General features: G+C 44.1%; 1 protein-coding gene across 1 annotated transcript in view; it reads left to right on the forward strand.

Annotated features, from left to right (window-relative positions):
- uggt2 (UDP-glucose glycoprotein glucosyltransferase 2) overlaps nucleotides 1-21700 on the forward strand; it is a gene marked incomplete at its 3' end in the record, with an annotated part of 260476 nt that overhangs the window by 82474 nt on the left and 156302 nt on the right. The window contains exons 16-17 of the mRNA XM_084314328.1: nucleotides 15536-15671; nucleotides 21084-21215. Of these exons, the coding sequence (XP_084170454.1) occupies nucleotides 15536-15671; nucleotides 21084-21215 (268 nt within the window). The remainder of the gene's footprint in view (nucleotides 1-15535; nucleotides 15672-21083; nucleotides 21216-21700) is intronic.

Below are 21700 nucleotides of genomic sequence, written 5' to 3' on the forward strand. Positions count from 1 at the left end.
CGCCCCCTCGCCCATCCGGTCAACATCAGATGACGTGTAGTAACTTCCAGAAGTACGTCCAGTTGGAATTTTTTATATCGCGCCAATTGCTATCAAACTGTATTTCATCATCAATATAATGCATTTGGGGCTATAAATCACGTTCTGGAGAAAGCTGCAGAAAGAGATGAAAACATACTTATACTTTAGACCATATTTTAGTATGAATATGTGAATGAAAAAGTTTAACGTTGCTACACCATGAACAATACATATAGGACCTTGAATGGGCCCTAATAATGGCAATCTAGCAATATAATTTAAAAAGTTATAGCCCTGCAAAGAAGGGGAACTTCTCCATGTTAAATAGAGCTGGCAACGGATGGTATATCATGAATTTAGCCTTAGGCAATCAAAGTGTTAATTAATTATACAGCAAATTATCGCGTTATGAAAATTAACTCAAAATTAATTACAAAAAAAAAGTTTCATTCATTCCATAAGAATGTAGAATACACATTTACAGATTTTTTTTTAATATGGTCCATTTGCATGTTCTTGGTATCTGATTCTAGGGACATCTATGAATCTCAGGGAATGTATTCCCAGTGTCAGAAATACTGTGGGCTAGATCCACAAAGAATGGATTGCACGGTGCAAGTTACTTACAATTCATTATGAATTGAAAATGGGGGACCCTGATGTAAACGAGACGAAAGGCTTTCTCTGGTCTGCATCCCGTTAACAATTGTGTGTATTGAGCCGTACTGTATTGTACCCATTCTGCAATCTGTTAATAACATTTTCATTCAATCAATCAATTGATTGATTGAATGAAAATTTTATTTTTAGTCAATTGTAATGAACCAAATGAGAATATCAATACATTTATTTTTATCTTTGACTGTGAATAACACCATGCTCAAATTGACCAGACCTGAAAAATCTAAGCAAATTAATAGATGGAAGATGATTAAACAGAAGGTTTTGTAGATACAGTACTGAATTCTGCCATCCGGACACATGCAATTTGAAATATGATTATAGAATATAGAATAATAATAATAATAATTCATTTAATTTATATAGCGCTTCTCAGTAACCCGAAGTCGCTGACAGTAGTCGGGAGCAGGAGTACAAACAAAGAAACGAAAGCAAAGAAACAAAAACAAAGAAACAACAAAGAAACAAAAACAAAAGGAACATGAGACCATGGGGGGAACAGGGGAGACAGCATGAAAGCACAAAAAAGACTGGAGACAGACATCAATCAGGTTGGAGGGGAGGGGGGGGTTGAAGGCAAGGGAGAACAGGTGGGTTTTGAGGCGAGCTTTGAAGGTGGAGAGTGTAGAGGAGTCTCTGATGGACTGGGGGAGGGAGTTCCAGAGTCGGGGTGCGGTACGAGAGAAGGCCCGATCTCCGAAGTTTTTAAGCTTGGATGTCGGGACAGTGAGGGAGGCAGTGGAGGAGGACCGGAGGGAACGGGTGGGGCGGTAGGGAAGAAGGAGATCAGTCAGGTAGGGGGGGGGCAGGCTGTGGAGGGCTTTGAAGGTGAGGAGTAGTGTTTTAAAGTTTATGCAGTGTTTGATCGGGAGCCAGTGGAGGGAGTGGAGGACAGGAGTGATGTGTTCGCGGGACCGGGTGTTAGTGAGGAGGCGGGCGGCTGAATTTTGGACCATTTGCAGTTTATGGAGGGAGCGGGAGGTGATACCAGTGAGGAGGGAGTTGCAGTAGTCCAGGCGGGAGGAGATGAAGGCGTGAATGAGGGATTCAGCAGCGGGGGGGGAGAGGCAGTGACGGATTTTTGCGATGTTGCGGAGGTGAAAATAGGATATTTTTACGATGAATATCAGGCATAAAATGGTTATGCGATTAAAATGCGATTAATTAATTACAAATCCTGTAATTAATTAGATTACATTTTTAATCGCCTGACAGCACTAATAATAATAATAATAATAATAATAATAATAATAATAATAATAATAATAATAATAATAATAATAATAATAATAATAATAATAAATCAAATTTATATAGCGCCTTTCATGAAACCCAAGGTCGCTTCACAAGTCAAGAGGGCTGGGAAAAAGGGGGCAATAGGGGAAAGCCTTGGTGAAAAGGTGTTGGAATGGAATCTTGGAACCTATTCTACACGTTCAAATTAGGGATGCTCGATATTGGCTTTTTTACCGATACCGATATACCGATATTGTCCAACTCTTAATTTCCGATACCGATATCAACCGATATCAACCGATACCGATATATGCAGGGTCCCCCCCCCCCCCCCGCCCCCAAAAAACGTACTAATTTCAGATAATTAACATTACATATCTCATTGATTCAATGATGATGGCGCTGCTCCGACCGGCTGCCTCTCTGTTCGCTCCGTCGAGACTGTGTTTACTTTTGTTAATATTTATAGTTTTTAGAGTTTTGTTCGTACCAACTGTTGGTGCATTTAATGTATATGACCGTCAGTCACTCATAGACATTGGATTACGGGAAACTTACCAACTGGATTACTCACTGGATCAGCTTTCCGAACCGCATCAATGGCCTGAAGAAATTCTCCGGAGATCAGGACCAGATCCTTTGTTCCTAGACCCCAGGAACAGAGGAACCAGACGGCGAGGGAAGAGGGCTGGGATCCGTAACAGGCTGAGATCCAGACGCCACCGTACACCACTGCCCAGTATATTGCTAGCCAATGTACAATCAATTGACAATAAACTGGATGACATCCGAGCAAGGATTCAATATCAAAGAGACGTTAGGGACTGCAACGTCCTCTGCTTCACCGAGACGTGGTTGACGCCGGACGTCCCAGACCACGCAATTCAACCGGCTGATCACTTCTTTATCCATCGCAAGGATCGGTCATCAGCAGAGTCCGGTAAACAACGTGGAGGAGGTATTGCCTTCATGTTTAACAAAAATTGGAGCGATCCAACGAACGTGAAGGAATTATCCAACCACTGCTCCCCAGAACTGGAATATATAACCATCAAGTGTCGTCCTTTCTTCCTCCCGAGGGAGTTAACGGCGATCATCCTGGTCGGAGTGTATATTCCACCGCAAGCCAGCAACAAGGTTGCGCTCTCCAGACTACACGACGAGGTAAATAGAATCCAAGTGGCGAATGTTAACGCCGCCATTTTAGTTCTGGGAGATTTCAATAGCGCCAATCTGAGAAAGGTATTGCCTGACTTCTATCAGCATGTGACTTGCAACACCAGAGGCGGTAACATCCTAGATCACTGTTACACGCAATTTAAAGGTGGCTACAAGGCTCATTCTGATAGTGGCTTTGGCAAGTCAGATCACGCATCCATTTTTCTTTCACCAAAGTACAGACAGAGAATTAAAAGTACTCCCGTAGTCTCGCGAGAGGTGCAGAAATGGGATGTGACGTCAGAGGAGACGATCCGGTCAGTGTTTCACCACACAGACTGGAATGTGTTCCGCGACACAGATAACATTAATGCCTACACGGAGACAGTGCTGGACTATGTTTGTACTAGGGTGAAAGAAACAATCCCCACTACCAAAATGAAAGTTTACCCAAATCAAAAACCCTGGGTAGACAAATCCGTCCGTGAAGCTCTGAGAGAGCGCACCAAAGCATACAACGACGGCCTAGAGGCAGGCAACATGAATGACCACAAGGTGGCGCGATACAACGTAAGGAGGACAGTGTCAGAGGCCAAACGACGCTACAGGGATAAAATTGAACTCCAGTTTGAACAAGCTGACTCTAGAGCTATGTGGCAGGGGCTCAAAACGATGACAGACTACAAAGGCGCCTCCCTCAAACTGAACAGTGACATCTCCTTAGCAAATGACCTCAATACCTTCTATGCGAGGTTTGATGCTGGTAATAACAACACCAGCTCACAAGCCTCGGCAATGGGGGGGGGGGGGGTCGGCTGCTGATGGAGGCGCAGTGTTCAGGGTAACAGAGCATGAGGTGAGGCGGACCTTTAAAAAAGTGAATATCAGGAAGGCAGCAGGTCCAGACGGCATCCCCGGCCGCGTCCTAAAAGTCTGTGCCGACCAACTGGCCCCAGTATTCACTGACATATTTAACCTGTCCTTAGAACAGGAGTCTCAAGGCGAGCACAGAAAGACTCAGAAGAAGCTTCTATCCCCAGGCCATCAGGCTGCTAAACGAACAATGAATGAACACTACACAACAACAACCACCAAACGCACATAGCACACACATCCACACGCACACACTCACTTTAAACAAACACACTGTAGCACCCACTCCACACACTTATAGCACACACCCACTTTAAACAAACACACTGTAGCACCCACTCCCCACACTTTATATTTATGGATGAAGGATTGCACTACAACTCGTACACCTTACTGTAAATTGTACCTAAAATTGTACCTCATCCCATTTCTGCTTTGCACTAGATAGTACTGTACATTAGTACACTGCATAGTATTGTGTATTGTATATTATATGGTAACTCAGAACATTGTACATATGTCTATACCGAACACTGACCTCATTTTCTTCTTCTAAATTCATGCTATATTATGTTATTATGTTATTTGATACTATCTTGTCTAGCACAGTCTCTGGAGCGTAACAGTAAGAAGCATTTTGTATGAAAGTATCCTGTACTTCTGTATGACAACTATTAAAGAACTTGAGAACTTGAACTTGAACTTGAGTACTGACTTTTAATGATTTTGTTTTGCAATACAAAAAAAAATAGAAAAATTATTAAACAAAAAGAAAAAAAAAACATTACATATCTCTTGTCGTGTAATTAACACAACATTATGCATACTTTGACAATAAATAAAATAATAATTTGTTCTTACTTGCTTGCCTGGGTAAATAAATGTTAAATAAATGTAAAAAAAAAATCCGATATCACATTTTTATGCCAATATCGGCCGATAATATCGGACATCCCTAGTTCAAATTACTGGTTCTTAGGGTTCCTTCCTTTCCTGAACTAGGAGAAGCTGCTTCTGACACCTGAAGCTCTGAAGCTGAAGGTTCTTCCTTATTTTGCTGCGTTTAAAAGTATGATCTCCGACCGCCGTGTGTCGACTATATGCGTATGAAGATGCTAATAAACCGTCTTTTGTTTTGTGAGCTCTTCGTTGCTGTAAAGGAGGGTAACCTCAGTGTCTATACTTTATTTTTAAAAATTAAATTTGCCTTTATTTAACCAGGTTTGTCCCAATTGAGATCCAGGATCTCTTTTACAAGGGAGACCTGGCCAAGAATAGCAGCAACACAAAGTTTCAACATACACACATAGACATTACAGATAAAAGTAACGTTACAAAATGGTCAGATAAAACATTTGCACACAGAAAACGTGGTTACTTTTAATGATGGCACCCTATCATTCCATTCCCACATCAACAACACCATCCGGTCCGCCTACTTCCACCTTTGCAACATCAACCGCCTCCGCCCTTCACTCACCCCCAACAGCGCCGCAATCCTGGTCCACTCCCTCGTCACTTCCCGCTTGGATTATTGCAACTCCCTTCTCTTTGGTCTCCCCCACAAACTCCTCCATAAGCTCCAACTGGTCCAGAACGCTGCTGCCCGTATAATAACCAGAACCCCTGTCATCAGTCACATCACCCCCGTCCTACGCCAACTACACTGGCTTCCCATCAAACACTGCATAGACTACAAGATCCTCCTCCATACATTCAAGGCCATCCACAACCTTGCCCCTCCATACCTGTCCGACCTCCTTCACATCAACGTTCCCACCCGGTCCCTCAGGTCTGCCTCCTCCATCAACCTGACCGTCCCCCCAGCCCGTCTGTCCACCATGGGGTCGAGAGCCTTCAGCTGCTCTGCCACCCCGCCTCTGGAACTCCCTCCCCCCCGACATCAGGAACATTGACTCCATCATCCCATTTAAAACCCACCTCAAGACCCACCTGTTTAGGCAGGCGTATGTCTGATTAAATTTTTTTGTCTGATTTTATATTTTTTTATGGATTGTGATTGTAAATGAACTGTTTTTAAATTGTTGTACGGCGACCTTGAGTGCCTTGAAAGGCGCCTTATAAATAGAATGCATTATTATTATTATTATTACTTACTGTTGAGGAGCCACGAAGTGACCCTTTTATTTTGACATCCTGTTCTCTCTGTCACTTGTATGATGCGGTATATTGAGCATTTAACATGTATATATAGAGGATTAAATATAAGTATGTATTATAAGCTTGATAAAAGGACAAGTAGGCCTCTGATCTAAGCACCAAATGCACACTGAAAGTCAGTGATTTATGAAGTTATGATTATTAATTAATTATTATAATTAATAATATTATTAATACATATTATTATTATGTATTCTTTCTCCCTACTTGTGTAAAACTGTAAGAACTATAGACTATAAAACTGTAACTTGTGTAAACTACCATATCTTGTGTAGCCCTGGAGACTGGATATAACTAAGGGGCCTCTCTTACCGTTCGTGAAGCCAGGAATGTGACCTTGAAGGTGGATCGCTGCTGCATGGTTTTAACCCTTGCAGTTCTGGGGCAGAGAGCCATTATACACTTTAAAAACTACATGTATGATGTGTAAACATATCAATCAGTGTTTAAGTATATGAGTACTGTATTGTACAGGTATATATATATATCTGTATATATATATATATATATAAGCGTATAGGCTATTCATGCTAGAAGGACCATGTATTGTATATTACAGCAGGGCAATTGCTTCATTCAATACTGCTGGACGCCCTTAGGAATGTGCCTATGACCTTGTGGGCCTCTGCTAGCCTGCTAGAAACAGATAGGAGACCTAGGGATTTTCCACAATATCGTACTCTGTTCCAGTAAAACTGTTACAATTACTTTTTTAAGTTACAACCCAGTGGAGTAGACGGGAGCCAATGGCAAAGATACAAGTTGGAAGGAGGAGTGTTTTTCTGTGCTTACTATATGACGCCACGGACCTGTGTATATAAGTTACTGCTCCAGTCTCTTCTGGTCAGATTTTTTATTTGAGATTTTTGATTGCCATTCTTATAGCAGCAGACAAGGTTGAGCGATGTACTGGAACCTAGTCTGTTTATTTTTCAGAGTGGAGTCCCTATGCCAATACTCTGTTTTTTAGATGCAAAGAGCTATGCGCTATGCTTGAGAGAGATGTTTTGTTTTATACTTATTTTTACTGGATTGGATATTTCCAATTTCTTCCATTTCTTACTTTTTCTAATTAAACCAACTTTGTTCAAATACGTTTACCAATTCGTGGACTGCTTTCATTGAGCTGCTTTATCACAATGTGTCACGACGCTGGCCGCGCCCTGCGTTCATCTGAGGTAACACGGTATATGTATATTCTGGAAGCCATACAGATTAAATCAATTGCTGGTTACTGCTTTTAGCTAAAGTTATATAAAGGATATAATATATATATATATATCACTTTGTTGCTTGCAAGCGCCAGTGTCTCTAGATGTGACGGGCCTATTGGGTTCGTGTGGGCTTGAGAGTCTGGCCACTGCAGGGCCGGACGATCGCTCCACGGAGTTATGGGTCTATCAAACTGATCGGAGGTTCTGGAGCTTGCAAATGATTATTGCTTTTATTACGCTAATATTACACTATTAGTAGTAGTACTACTTATTAAAAGAGTAGTAATATCATCAGGCTTACATATGATTAGCATTATAGGCTTTTCCTAAAATGATGATGATGATAATGATAATGATGATATTATTATTATAGTAAAGGAGTTTTCCCAGACATACATTCGGTTTATTACAAACAAAGAAGAGGTTAACAACTCTTCTACGCTTGTATTTTATATGAACTGGATATAACTAACTAGTGACTATGAAATAAGCGTGATTAGGATTAGTAATTGACCCGAGAACTTGGCGAGTTTAGCACCTCGCTGGGGGATATCGGGCGGCCACAGGGTTCTATCTCGAGTAGGTGATTGAGATAGATAGACACCCGTAGGCTCTTATCACTTACAATTCTGAGGACAACAGCAGAGAGGGTAGGATCTTTTAACTGAATACTGTGTACATCATTTTGAAGTGTGTGACTAAATTGTGTTGTGGAAATTGTTTGTAATTAGTTTCACCCAGCTGACAGAAACTGGAGGTGTGGCCTTTGTGCATGTAGTTAAGTGGGCACTTGTGACAGTTTTTCTGCTTAAATACCAGCTTTTTCTCTGTTGGATTCATTCTGAGGACAACAGCAGAGAGGGTAGGATCTTTTAACTGAATACTGTGTACATCATTTTGAAGTGTGTGACTAAATTGTGTTGTGGAAATTGTTTGTAATTAGTTTCACCCAGCTGACAGAAACTGGAGGTGTGGCCTTTTGCTGCAGGTGTCACTCATCAGTAATTAGTGATAGTGATTTAAAGACTTGCTGGCATAGCGTCAGCGAAGCGTCGAGAAACGAAGAGGGACAAAGAGGAGGAGTTTTCCTGGAGTTCACCGCAGAGGGATCCACCGATCCACCCAGTGCTAAGTACACCATAATCCCATATTTCCGTCCCACTCTGCTATTTCCCTACTATCTCGCTTCCTCCCTACCCCCTTCAACCTCCTCCTACCACTCTTGACACCACAATGTGCCTCATACCTATATCCACAATCTGCTCCTCAAGAACAGAATCAACCCATCCACGCCAGTTTGCTAGCAACCCGGCTAATCTCTCCTACCCTCCTACAGCCACTAATACACCTGTCACAGTACAGGGAGGCTTATGGAATTGTCAATCAGCAGTCAAGAAAGCTGACTTCATTACTGCCTACGCCCATAGTCTAAATCTGCAGCTCCTGGCTCTAACTGAGACCTGGATAACCCCCAATAACTCGTCAACACCTGCAGCATTATCTACAAACTATAACTTCACTCACACACCTCGACCCTCCAGACGGGGTGGAGGCACTGGCCTCATGACATCTCCTTCATGGGCTACTAACCTAACGCAACTCCCAGAACTGTCACTCTCCTCCCTCGAATATCATGCAGTATCTGTCTCTAATCCTTTCAATCTCACCATTGTTACACTATCGCCCTCCAGGTCCCCTCGATCACTTCACAGATGAGCTGGACATGCTTCTAAGCTCCTTACCGGAAGATGGTACCCCGCTCCTTCTATTGGGCGACTTCAACCTGCCTGACTCATCTCAGTCGGTCCCAGTGGTCTCCCTCCTACAACAATTTGACCTGACTCCCACTGCCATGCCTCCCACCCACAAAGCAGGCAACTCCTTGGATCTCATATTTTCCCGTAACTCCAGCATCATTAACACCACGGTAACTCCCCTACATGTATCTGACCATTCCTTCATATCCTTCTCACTAACACTCATGCTTAACCGAAAAGTCTTCACCCCAACTCAAACCGTCTCACTCAGACGCAACCTGCCCTCCCTATCCCCCTCCACCCTCTCCTCTGACATAATATCCGCTCTACCTTTGAGTGACACCTTCTCTGCTCTCCCCACAGAGATGGCAACCTCCACCCTCCTCTCAGCCCTTGCAACCTCCTTCGACAAGCTCTGTCCCCTCGTTGAGAAACCTGCCCGCCGTTCCCCACCCAGTCCATGGCTGACGGATGCAGTGAGAGAACAAAGACAGGTCCTGAGAGCGGCTGAGAGGAAGTATAGAAAGTCACGCCTCACTGCTGACATCGACACATATCACAACCTCTTGTTAACATTCTCCAAAACCATTACTAATGCCAAAGCTTCTTTCTTTCACCATAGGATCGAGGCCTCTGCCAAGAATCTTCGCAAACTGCATGCTACCATGTCCTCCCTCCTCACTCCCCCCCCACCTCCTCCTCCCTCATCTTTTTCTGCCGAAGACTTTGCGATCTTCTTTGAGGAAAAAGTGGAGAACATCCGCAGCTCCTTCTCCCAACCCCCACCCATTCCAAACGCTGAATCGAGAACCTCATCCTTCACTCTGTCATCTTTCTCTCCCATTACAGAAGCCGAGACCCTGACACTGGTAACGTTGAACCGTCCGACTACATGCCAGCTGGACCAGCTACCCTCCCCACTCCTCCAGACCATAGCACCGGACATCCTCCCATTCCTAACTGCAACCATCAACTCCTCACTCAACTCGGGGGTGGTCCCCACCTCCCTAAAACAAGCCAGAGTCACGCCCCTCATAAAAAAACCAACCCTGAACCCCACCGTCATAGCCAACTATCGCCCTGTCTCTCTTCTCTCCTTCCTTTCTAAAACACTTGAACGTGCTGTATCCAACCAACTTACTGCTTATCTCTTACAGAATGACCTCCTAGACCCCAATCAGTCTGGCTTCCGGACTGGCCACTCCACAGAAACGGCCCTCATTGCGGTCACAGAGGCACTTCACTTAGCAAAAGCGAAAGGCCTCTCCTCTGTCCTGATTCTCCTAGATCTATCTGCAGCCTTCGACACAGTCAACCATCAGATCCTCCTCGCGGCCCTCGCAGGAATGGGAGTGGCTGGATCTGCGCTGACATGGCTGACATCATACCTCAATGACCGCTCCTACCAAGTGTCATGGAGAGGGACTCTGTCGGCCACCCGCCCCCTCCGGACGGGTGTCCCCCAGGGCTCGGTCCTAGGACCCCTTCTCTTCTCCCTCTACACTAAATCACTGGGTAACATTATCACATCTCATGGCTTCTCATATCATTGTTATGCCGATGATACTCAACTCTTCCTCTCCTTCCCTCCCTCAGATATCCACGTCTCTGAGCGGATCTCGGCCTGTCTCTCCGACATCTCCGCCTGGATGACGACCAACCACCTCAAACTGAACCTAAGCAAAACAGAATTGCTCCACCTGCCGGCCAAATCCTCCCCCCTGACCGACCTCTCCATCACAGTCGAGAATGCAGCTGTGACCGCGTCGCCGACCGCCAAGAACCTTGGTGTTGTCCTCGACGACCAGTTGAACTTCTCTGCTCACATCGCAGCGACAACCAGAACCTGCAGATTCCTCCTGAGCAACGTCAGAAGGATACGCCCCTTCCTGACAAAAGAAGCCACCCAACTCCTCGTCCAATCAACAGTCATCTCCCGCCTCGACTACTGCAACGCACTGCTAGCTGGCCTCCCGGCCACTGCCACCAAGCCTCTTCAACTCATTCAAAATGCAGCGGCCCGCCTGATCTCAAACCTACCGAAGTCGGCCCATGTCACCCCACTTCTTAGGGACCTGCACTGGCTCCCCATTGCTGCACGTATCCGCTTCAAGGCCCTCGACCTAGCATACCGTGCGGCAAAGGGAACCGCTCCCGCCTACCTCCGGTCAATGGTCTCTAACTACACACCCTCAAGACCCCTACGCTCTGCGTCTTCTGGCCGCCTCAGATCTACTCCTATCCAAGCTCCCGGAGGGTCATCAAAGAGAAGCCGCCTATTCTCAGTCCTTGCCCCACAATGGTGGAATGAACTACCCATCCCAGTTAGGACAGCCGAATCCCGTCCAATCTTTCGCCGTCGACTAAAGACTCACTTCTTCAACCATTATCTGAAATGATAAAAAAAAAAAAAAAAATCTAACCCCGACTAACCTTAATGTCATGCACTTGTCCTAATAAACTAACCTACACTGTAACACGCAACACTTTGATGAACATTGTTACTCAGCTGATAGAGTTATACCCTGCTTGCTGTCTTGTCGCACAGAACTTGTAAGTCGCTTTGGATAAAAGCGTCAGCTAAATGACTAAATGTAAAAAATGTAAAAAATGTAAATAGGCTTCACCATAGCCTTAAATACATTCAGTGTTGCCAAGCTTTGAATCTTCAGTGTCTGTAAATGAGGCTAACCTCAGTGCCTCGCGAGTTGAATCGAAGGCTCCTGCAGCAACACGCTACACGCCTGTTACATGCATTCTGGATCCTGGTGGGAGTGCGGAAATACCACCACATCACTCCCACCCTCAAGTCCCTTCACTGGCTCCCCGTCTCACTCAGGATCGAGTATAACGGCTAACGTTATTTCCAGGAACAAAAGCATTAATTCTGCAAGTTACATCGTTGATGCTTGAAATGTGTGAGCTTTAGTGAAACAACATGGCAAACGTAGATCTCCAGTCTGTCTTTCTTCATCTTTCCTTTCTGTTCTCCCAGCTGTTAACAGACAGTTATGCTACCTGGCTAGCGAGCAAGCTGTACCCAGCATGCCTTTCAGCGGTTTAACAGTTAACTCACTGGAGGCCAAACCCGAGATAGTCCGGGTTAACTCGCCATGCTCTGGGCGCCAAACCCGAGAAATCACAGGTTTTAATCCATATTTCTTTTATTAGCGATATCCATACATTTTTCATCCATCCAGCCTGACGTTATCATTGGGAATGGGTCTGAGCTCGCAAAGGGCAAATACCGCCGCCTATCGTCTCCCGGATGGTATTGCACATCATTGGATTGGATTGGACTGTGCATCAAAAAAAGAAGTCCGGTCCAGGTTTTTTCTCGGGCATGCAGCTGGATACTATTGCATTGACTGGGGGGACTGGGAGCATCGTGGATTATGTGTTTTGGACTATAACGTTGGATCAATGGACACAATCGATATTTGGAATGGCGATCAGGAATTGGATTAATCTTTTTGCAGGACATCAGATGTGAGGTAAGGCCTTTATGTTACGAATCTTGGGGTAATCAGATGTTCCTTTCTCCGCCATCGGAGCGCGCGCACGCGCGCGTGTGTGTGAGGTTCGTGCCGACCAAAGTACGGAGAAGCGATTTTTCAGACCCCGCTTCTGTTCGTGCATGAGGACACATATACTATCGATAATCTAGTGTTTATTTGAAAACGATTCATAAATCAAGCGACAAATGGCACGATTTCTAAGGAAATACATTTAAGCTCGATTTGCTGGAGTTTATTGAGATGAGACGGAAAGCCCTAGAAATATATTGATATAAAATGGAAATGTATGTATGAAAAAATTATTTGTTTCGTGCATGTTGACTGGAAGCAATTCATTGACGACCACTGTGTTATTTAGATCTATTGCTATTATATTTTATATGTTTTATGCACTCGCAAATAAGTCCTTTCCTCCATTGGATACAGCGTTGGCCCAGAAGGGCATCAGCAGAGGGCGCTGTTGGCCCTGAATGAGTTAATAGGGTCCCCTCTCTACACTACAGTGTAGTTACCGGTAAAAACAAGCGGAAATATTATGTTTATTTGCATAAACTATTCGACTTAGAATTTTATGATTTGATATTTCAAAAGTCAAGGCCCATCCCTGCTAGGTTTCTGATCCAAATTGGTCCCAATTTGGAAATGCAGTTTACAGTAGGGCTGGGCGATTCTTGCTAAAATGTGAATCACGATTTTTCTCTCTAAGAATTGAGATCACGATTCTCTCAAGATTCTTATTTTTTTCAATAAAATCATTTAAATAGTAAAGTAAAAAGTTAAAAAAAAAAAATATTATATATATTTTTAATAACAAAAATCGTATAAAGTCTCCTGCTCACTCACCAGTGCCTCTACGGACCCCCCCCCCCTTCTACCTTAAAGAACTCATCACCCCTCACTCCTCCTCTCGACATCTCCGGCCAGGCAAACCTCCTCCAGCGCCCGAGGACCAAACTCCGCACCACAGGAGATCTGGCTTTCTGCTTGTCCGCTCCCAGTCTGTGGAACACTCTCCCTGACCGCCTGAGAGCACCACAGACTGTAGAACACTCTCCCTGACCATCTGAGAGCACCACAGACTGTAGAACACTCTCCCTGACCACCTGAGAGCACCACAGACTGTGGAACACTCTCCCTGACCACCTGAGAGCACCACAGACTGTAGAACACTCTCCCTGACCACCTGAGAGCACCACAGTCTGTAGAACACTCTCCCTGACCACCTGAGAGCACCACAGACTGTAGAACACTCTCCCTGACCACCTGAGAGCACCACAGACTGTGGAACACTCTCCCTGACCACCTGAGAGCACCACAGACTGGGGAACACTCGCCCTGACCACCTGAGAGCACCACAGACTGTAGAACACTCTCCCTGACCACCTGAGAGCACCACAGACTGTGGAACACTCTCCCTGACCACCTGAGAGCACCACAGACTGTAGAACACTCTCCCTGACCACCTGAGAGCACCACAGACTGTGGAACACTCTCCCTGACCACCTGAGAGCACCACAGACTGTAGAACACTCTCCCTGACCACCTGAGAGCACCACAGACTGGGGAACACTCTCCCTGACCACCTGAGAGCACCACAGACTGTGGAACACTCTCCCTGATCATCTGAGAGCACCACAGACTGGGGATGCTTTTAAAAAGGGCCTCAAAACTCATCTTTTTAAGGGCGGCTAGGTGGTGTAGTGGGCAAGGCGCTCACCACCAATGCAGGAGACGCTGGGTTCGAGCCCAGCTCTCCACATTGCTATCAGCTTGGCTGGTCGTTCATACTAATACAATTGGCAGTGTTAGGGGTGGGAAAGCTGATGGGTGGGGATCGGACGTTGTGGACAGCGACTCCTACAGGTCGGTTGGTGCGCCTGCGCAGCAGAATCAGGAAGCGACGGGGGCGGCGTGTCCCTCCCACGCAGACCCTCGCCGCTGAGAGATCGCGCTGTACAGGTGAAAAGATGCGACGGCTGCCTCCTCGAGTACCGGAGGGGACACGTGATGCAAGGCTTTGTCCACATTGCAGCCGGCCTGTGGGAGGCATGGCCTAACAACGTTCGAGACAGGGGAGGGTAGAATTGGACGATACGAAATTGGGATGGGAGAAAAATTGAAAAAATGGGAGAAAAAAGTAGATATATATAAAAAAAAAAAAAATGGAAAATAAAAAACATTTGTTCAAAAAAAAGAAAAAAAATCATTTTAATAGAACCTTTTGTTGATTTTTATCTAGTTTTAGCTCCACTTATTTGATGTTATTTGACCAGTTTTAGCCCTTCTTATTTTATGTTTTTTTTTTTATTCTTTTACTAGTTTTAGTGTTCTTTTTACTCCTTACTAGTTTTAGACATGCTTATTTTATATAAATGTTTTTGCTAGCTTTTATGTTCTTTTACAATGTAGCGCTTTGAAATGTGCTCCACAATTATAAAGCACCTCTACAAAGCTAATATATATATTATTACTAGGGATGCTCGATATTCTCTTAATTTCCGATACCGATATCAACCGATATCAACCGATACTGATATATGCAGGGTTTCTCCCCCCAAAAAATTTAATAATTTCAGGTAATTAACATTACATATCTCTTGTTGTGGAATTAACACAACATTATGCATACGTTTGACAATAAATAAAATCTGAATTTGTTCTTACTTGCTTGCCTGGGTAAATAAAGGTTATAGAAATGTAAAAAAAAAATAAAAAATTACATTTAAAAAAATCTTTGAAAACCGATCCCGATATTTTCCGATATCACATTTTAATGCCGATATCGGCCGATAATATCGGACATCCCTAATTATTATTATTATTATTAGTATTCTCTGCACCAGATGGCGATCCCTCGCTTCACCTCTCAGCTGATCACGTGTGTTTCTTCCCCTAGAATTGGGTTTGTGTTTGTGGTCGACACGGGGGACGGGGTGGACGGCTTCACCGACGCCGGCGTGGCGTTTCACCGGCTGTTGGACTACATCGCCGACGAGTACGATCTACCGCAGGCGCTGATGTCCGTGGTCTCGGTGAGTGTGGTGCTGATCCCAGGTCTGATCGCAGGCCCTGATGTCCGTGGTCTCGGTGAGTCTGGTGCTGATCCCAGGTCTGATCGCAGGTCTGATCGCAGGCCCTGATGTCCGTGGTCTCGGTGAGTGTGGTGCTGATCCCAGGTCTGATCGCAGGCCCTCATGTCTGTGGTCTCGGTGAGTCTGGTGCTGATCCCAGGTCTGATCGCAGGCCCTCATGTCTGTGGTCTCGGTGAGTCTGGTGCTGATCCCAGGTCTGATCGCAGGCCCTCATGTCTGTGGTCTTGGTGAGTCTGGTGCTGATCCCAGGTCTGATCGCAGGCCCTCATGTCTGTGGTCTCGGTGAGTCTGGTGCTGATCCCAGGTCTGATCCCAGGTCTGATCGCAGGCCCTCGTGTCTGTGGTCTCGGTGAGTGTGGTGCTGATCCCAGGTCTGATCCCAGGCCCTCATGCCCGTGGTCTCTGAGTGTGGTGCTGATCCCAGGTCAGTACGGTGCGCCTGGTCAGCTTGACCCAGGACCGGTGTGGCCGCTCCAGTCGGTCATCCCCACGCCACAGCGATCCTTGCAAACGCACACAGTGTCTCCTTGTGCTTCAGAAGACGTTTGTTTGTGTGCAATTTGATAACTTGGTGGCGTCCTAATGGCAGTGTTCACACTGTAGGCCTTAGTGCTCAATTCGGATTTATTGCTCAGATCTAGGGATGTCCGATATTATCGGCCGATATCGGCATTAAAATGTGATATCGGAAAATATCGGTATCGGTTTTCAAAAAAAAAATAATAATTACATTTCTATAACTTTTATTTACCCAGGCAAGCAAGTAAGAACAAATTCAGATTTTATTTATTGTCAAAAGTATGCATAATGTCCACAACAAGAGATATGTAACGTTAATTACCTGAAATTATTCTGTTTTTTGGGGGGGGGGGGAAACCCTGCATATATCGATATCGGTTGATATCGGTATCGGAAATTAAGAGTTGGACAATATCGGTATATCGGTATCGGTAAAAAAGCCAATATCGAGCATCCCTAGGTACGACGCCTCACGTAGTGTGTGTTACAGGAACGTGTGTTAACCACAGATGTTGTGTAGTTTGTGTTACAGGAACGTGTGTTAACTACAGATGTTGTGTAGTTTGTGTTACAGGAACGTGTGTTAACCACAGATGTTGTGTAGTTTGTGTTACAGGAAGGTGTGTTAACCACAGATCATGTGTAGTTTGTGTTACAGGAACGTGTGTTCACCACAGATGTTGTGTAGTTTGTGTTACAGGAACGTGTGTTATAACCACAGATGTTGTGTAGTGTGTGTTACAGGAACGTGTGTTATAACCACAGATGATGTGTAGTGTGTGTTACAGGAATGTGTGTTAACCACAGATGTTGTTTAGTTAAGCATTACATCACGCGCAGGAGTGGTTTGTGAACAATAAACCATGCCTAGGGGTGGTCGTTAGACCCCCCTAGGCATGGTTTATTTTTCACAAATCACGACTGCAAGTGGTGTAATGCTTTTATACAACTGCCACATTCATCCAACCTTATTGCTATACAATAAACACACATTAATCGAAGATTTATTGAAAAAACCATCCGCCAGAAAAAGTAGTTCCCACAACAATAAAAAAGACAAGTTGCCTCCATGTGGAAGCAGCTCGGAAGTGCATCCAACGGTTCTCATCCAACAAACTAACACATCCAACTGTGTGTTATTGGAATGATTGATTGATGGACAATTTTATTACCAGATGCAGAATGGGTACAATACAGTACGGCTCAATACACACAATTGTTAAGGGGATGCAGACCTACTTTCTATAGAACTTCATTCTTAGATGCTTCTATAGAAAGTAGGTAAAACAAATTAAAAAGTCAACAAACTAACACATCCAACTGTGTGTTATTGGAATGATTGATTGATTGAAAATTGTATTACCAGATGCAGAATGGGTACAATACAGTACGGCTCAATACACACAATTGTTAAGGGGATGCAGACCTACTTTCTATAGAACTTCATTCTTAGATGCTTCTATAGAAAGTAGGTAAAACAAATTAAAAAGTTTTCTTTGCCCTATAGGAAAAAAAAGTTTTCTTCGCCCTATTTTTTTATTTATTTTTTTAAACCTACTTTAGAGGGCCTAAACTTAACCAGTTGGAAACCAGGCGTACAGTAATAAAATTAGCAATCAATCAATCAATTCAATAGGCCATGCTCACTTAAAACAGTGCAGCTGCTTCTATGTCTCCATCTGACTCTCCTCCGCCGTTGTGTGTGTGTGTGTGTGTGTGTGTTGGGGGGGGGGGGGGGTGGGGGGGTGGGTGGGTGGAATGGTTGGGTGGGTGGGTGTGCCAGACAGTGATAGAGAGCAAGGAAGAAGACATTTTAAATAAAATTGCAAATAATCAATCAATCAATCCGCGATTTTTCTTTTGTTCCACAATGACTCATGACCCATAGATTACACAATCCAACATTGTAAGAGACTAAGACATTCGCCGTGACAGAATCTGTTTATATTTAGTCGTTATGACGCTATCAACATATCCATTTGTAAAGATTATTGTCCCCTCTCCTCTCCTCCCCTCTCCGCTCTCCGCTCCCTCTACAAAGTCGAATGGCGGAGTGATAGTGATTCGGTTGTGGGCGGGTCCTGGGACCAAGAGCGTGGAATTGTGACAGATACATACGTGTAAATTGACTGTTTCAGCCAATCAGAATCGAGAAATTTGCATGCCGTTGTATAATTTGTGTTACAGGAACGTGTGTTAACCACAGATGTTGTGTAGTGTGTGTTACAGGAACGTGTGTTATAACCACAGATGTTGTGTAGTGTGTGTTACAGGAACGTGTGTTAACCACAGATGTTGTGTAGTGTGTGTTACAGGAACGTGTGTTATAACCACAGATGTTGTGTAGTTTGTGTTACAGGAATGTGTGTTATAACCACAGATGTTGTGTAGTTTGTGTTACAGGAACGTGTGTTAACTACAGATGTTGTGTAGTTTGTGTTACAGGAATGTGTGTTAACCACAGATGTTGTGTAGTGTGTGTTACAGGAACGTGTGTTAACCACAGATGTTGTGTAATGTGTGTTACAGGAACGTGTGTTATAACCACAGATGTGTAGTTTGTGTTACAGGAACGTGTGTTAACTACAGATGTTGTGTAGTTTGTGTTACAGGAACGTGTGTTAACCACAGATGTTGTGTAGTGTGTGTTATAGGAACGTGTGTTATAACCACAGGTGTTGTGTAGTGTGTGTTACAGGAACGTGTGTTATAACCACAGATGTTGTGTAGTGTGTGTTACAGGAACGTGTGTTAACCATAGATGTTGTGTAGTTTGTGTTACAGGAACGTGTGTTAACCACAGATGTGTAGTTTGTGTTACAGGAACGTGTGTTATAACCACAGATGTTGTGTAGTTTGTGTTACAGGAACGTGTGTTAACCACAGATGTTGTGTAGTTTGTGTTACAGGAACGTGTGTTAACCACAGATGTTGTAGTTTGTGTTACAGGAATGTGTTATAACCACAGATGTTGTGTAGTTTGTGTTACAGGAACGTGTGTTATAACCACAGATGTTGTTGTAGTTTGTGTTACAGGATAGTGTGGTAGTGAAAGGGTTAACCACAGATGAGAGAAACGATCGATATCATGGATACCTGAGGCAGTGGACTGTGTTCCTGAACTCGGTTTGTTTAGAAGCAAAAATAGCAGGCGGCCGGGTAGCGCAACAGACTAAGCATTTGTCTACCACCGCAGAGACAGTGGGATCGAATCCAGCTGCCAGCGCTGCCTCCGGCTTGGGCGACCGTCCGTGCTGACACAATTGGCAGAGTCAGCGGGTGGGAAAGCCGGTGAGGGTGGGTCCTGGTCGTTGTAAAACAGCGACTCCTACAGTTCGGTCGGGGCGCCTGCACAGCGAGGGAAGGATCTAGGAGAGGTAGTGTGACCCTTCCACACGTTACACTCTCCCAGTGAAAGTCCGCGCTGCCAGGTGAAAAGAAGCGGTGGGCTGGGTAGACATGTGTCAGAGGAAGCATGTGATAGTCTCCGCCCTCCCGGACCGACAGTAGGGGGTAGAGTGCGCAACGACCAGGAGGGGAATTGGGAATTGGCATAACGACTAACATTGGGATGGGAGAAAAAATGGAAAAAGGAGGGGGGAAATATAAAAAAAATAAAAGCAAAAATAGCACTTAAATAAGTTAATTAAAGTAATAATTATTATATATAAAAAGAAAACTACTAACCTTCGTACCGTCTTTTACTATTATGCACTTTGATACTAAGTAATCTACCTTGTCTATATTACTACCTACTATGCTAATATGTCTTTACTACTATGCACTGAAGAGTGTAGCACTGTTTGATGAACATTGTTACTCAGCTGAAAGAGTTGTACCCTTCCTGCTTGTTGTACAGAAGGTGTAAGTGGCTTTGGATAAAAGTGTTGGCTAAATTACTAAATGTAAGCGCTTACCTTGAAGCCCGACCAGACGCTAGCTGCTTGCAAGGTTAACTAGTAGCTGCAGGGTTCAGATAAATGTAGTGAGGTAAATGGTACAATATTTCCTTTTGAAATGTAGTGGAGTAAAGGTACTAAATTCCTCAAATGAAAATACTCACAATGTAACTGAATGATGGTCAGGAATGTAACAGAGAATGATGGTCAGGGATGTAACAGATAATTATGGTCAGGGATGTAACAGATAATGATGGTCAGGGATGTAACTGAATGATGGTCAGGGATGTAACAGAATGATGGTCAGGGATGTAACAGAATGATGGTCAGGGATGTAACAGAGAATGATGGTCAGGGATGTAACAGAATGATGGTCAGGGATGTAACAGAATGATGGTCAGGGATGTAACAGAGAATGATGGTCAGGGATGTAACAGAATGATGGTCAGGGATGTAACAGAATGATGGTCAGGGATGTAACAGAATGATGGTCAGGGATGTAACAGAATGATGGTCAGGGATGTAACTGATAATTATGGTCAGGGATGTAACAGAGAATGATGGTCAGGGATGTAACAGAGCATGATGGTCAGGGATGTAACAGAATGATGGTCAGAGATGTAACAGAATGATGGTCGGGGATGTAACAGAATGATGGTCAGGGATGTAACTGAATGATGGTCAGGGATGTAACAGAATGATGGTCAGGGATGTAACAGAGAATGATGGTCAGGGATGTAACAGAGAATGATGGTCAGGGATGTAACAGAATGATGGTCAGGGATGTAACAGAGAATGATGGTCAGGGATGTAACAGAGAATGATGGTCAGGGATGTAACAGAATGATGGTCAGGGATGTAACAGAATGATGGTCAGGGATGCAACAGAGAATGATGGTCAGGGATGTAACAGAATGATTTTGTTTTCCTGCAGATGTACAACAAAGTGGATGTTGGCGAGGCATTGTCTGTCGATGCTGTGGTCGCCTACCTGAAGAGGAAGTTCCCCAAAGCGAACGCAGAGAGGATTCTTGGAGTCGATTCGGAGTATGACGAAAAAAGAGCGGTGAGGGGGGAAAAAGAGCTTGCTTATATAGACTGATGTTGGAATATAGTTTGAATAGGTTTTAGGGGGGACGGGCAAAGCTCACAAAATGTGAACGTGAGATAATCAAATGTTCCAAAATGGTCGACTTTTGCGAACTATACAACACCAAAACTAAAATCGATCTAATAACACTTTAACCTATTGGTAAACTAACGTATTGATGATAATATACATTATAACTGCTGTTGTGACATGGTTATGATGTTTATACTTGAATACGTTTGAAAAATAAAAAATTATACTTTTGTCAAACAGTCTGGAGAGATTGATTTATGATGTGATGTCATTTTGGGACCGGTACCGGTCTCGTCAGGCTTAAGATGTTAAGAGAATCCTGCAAATGACATCGCGCCATAAATCCATCTCTACAGACTGTATGAATTAATGTTGCGTTTTTTTCTTCAAATGTAGCCAAGAGTAAAGACCCTAACCCTGTCAAAACA

The sequence above is a fragment of the Notolepis coatsorum genome (assembly GCF_963971535.1).
Source record: "Notolepis coatsorum genome assembly, chromosome: 5".
Lineage (NCBI taxonomy): Eukaryota > Metazoa > Chordata > Actinopteri > Aulopiformes > Paralepididae > Notolepis > Notolepis coatsorum.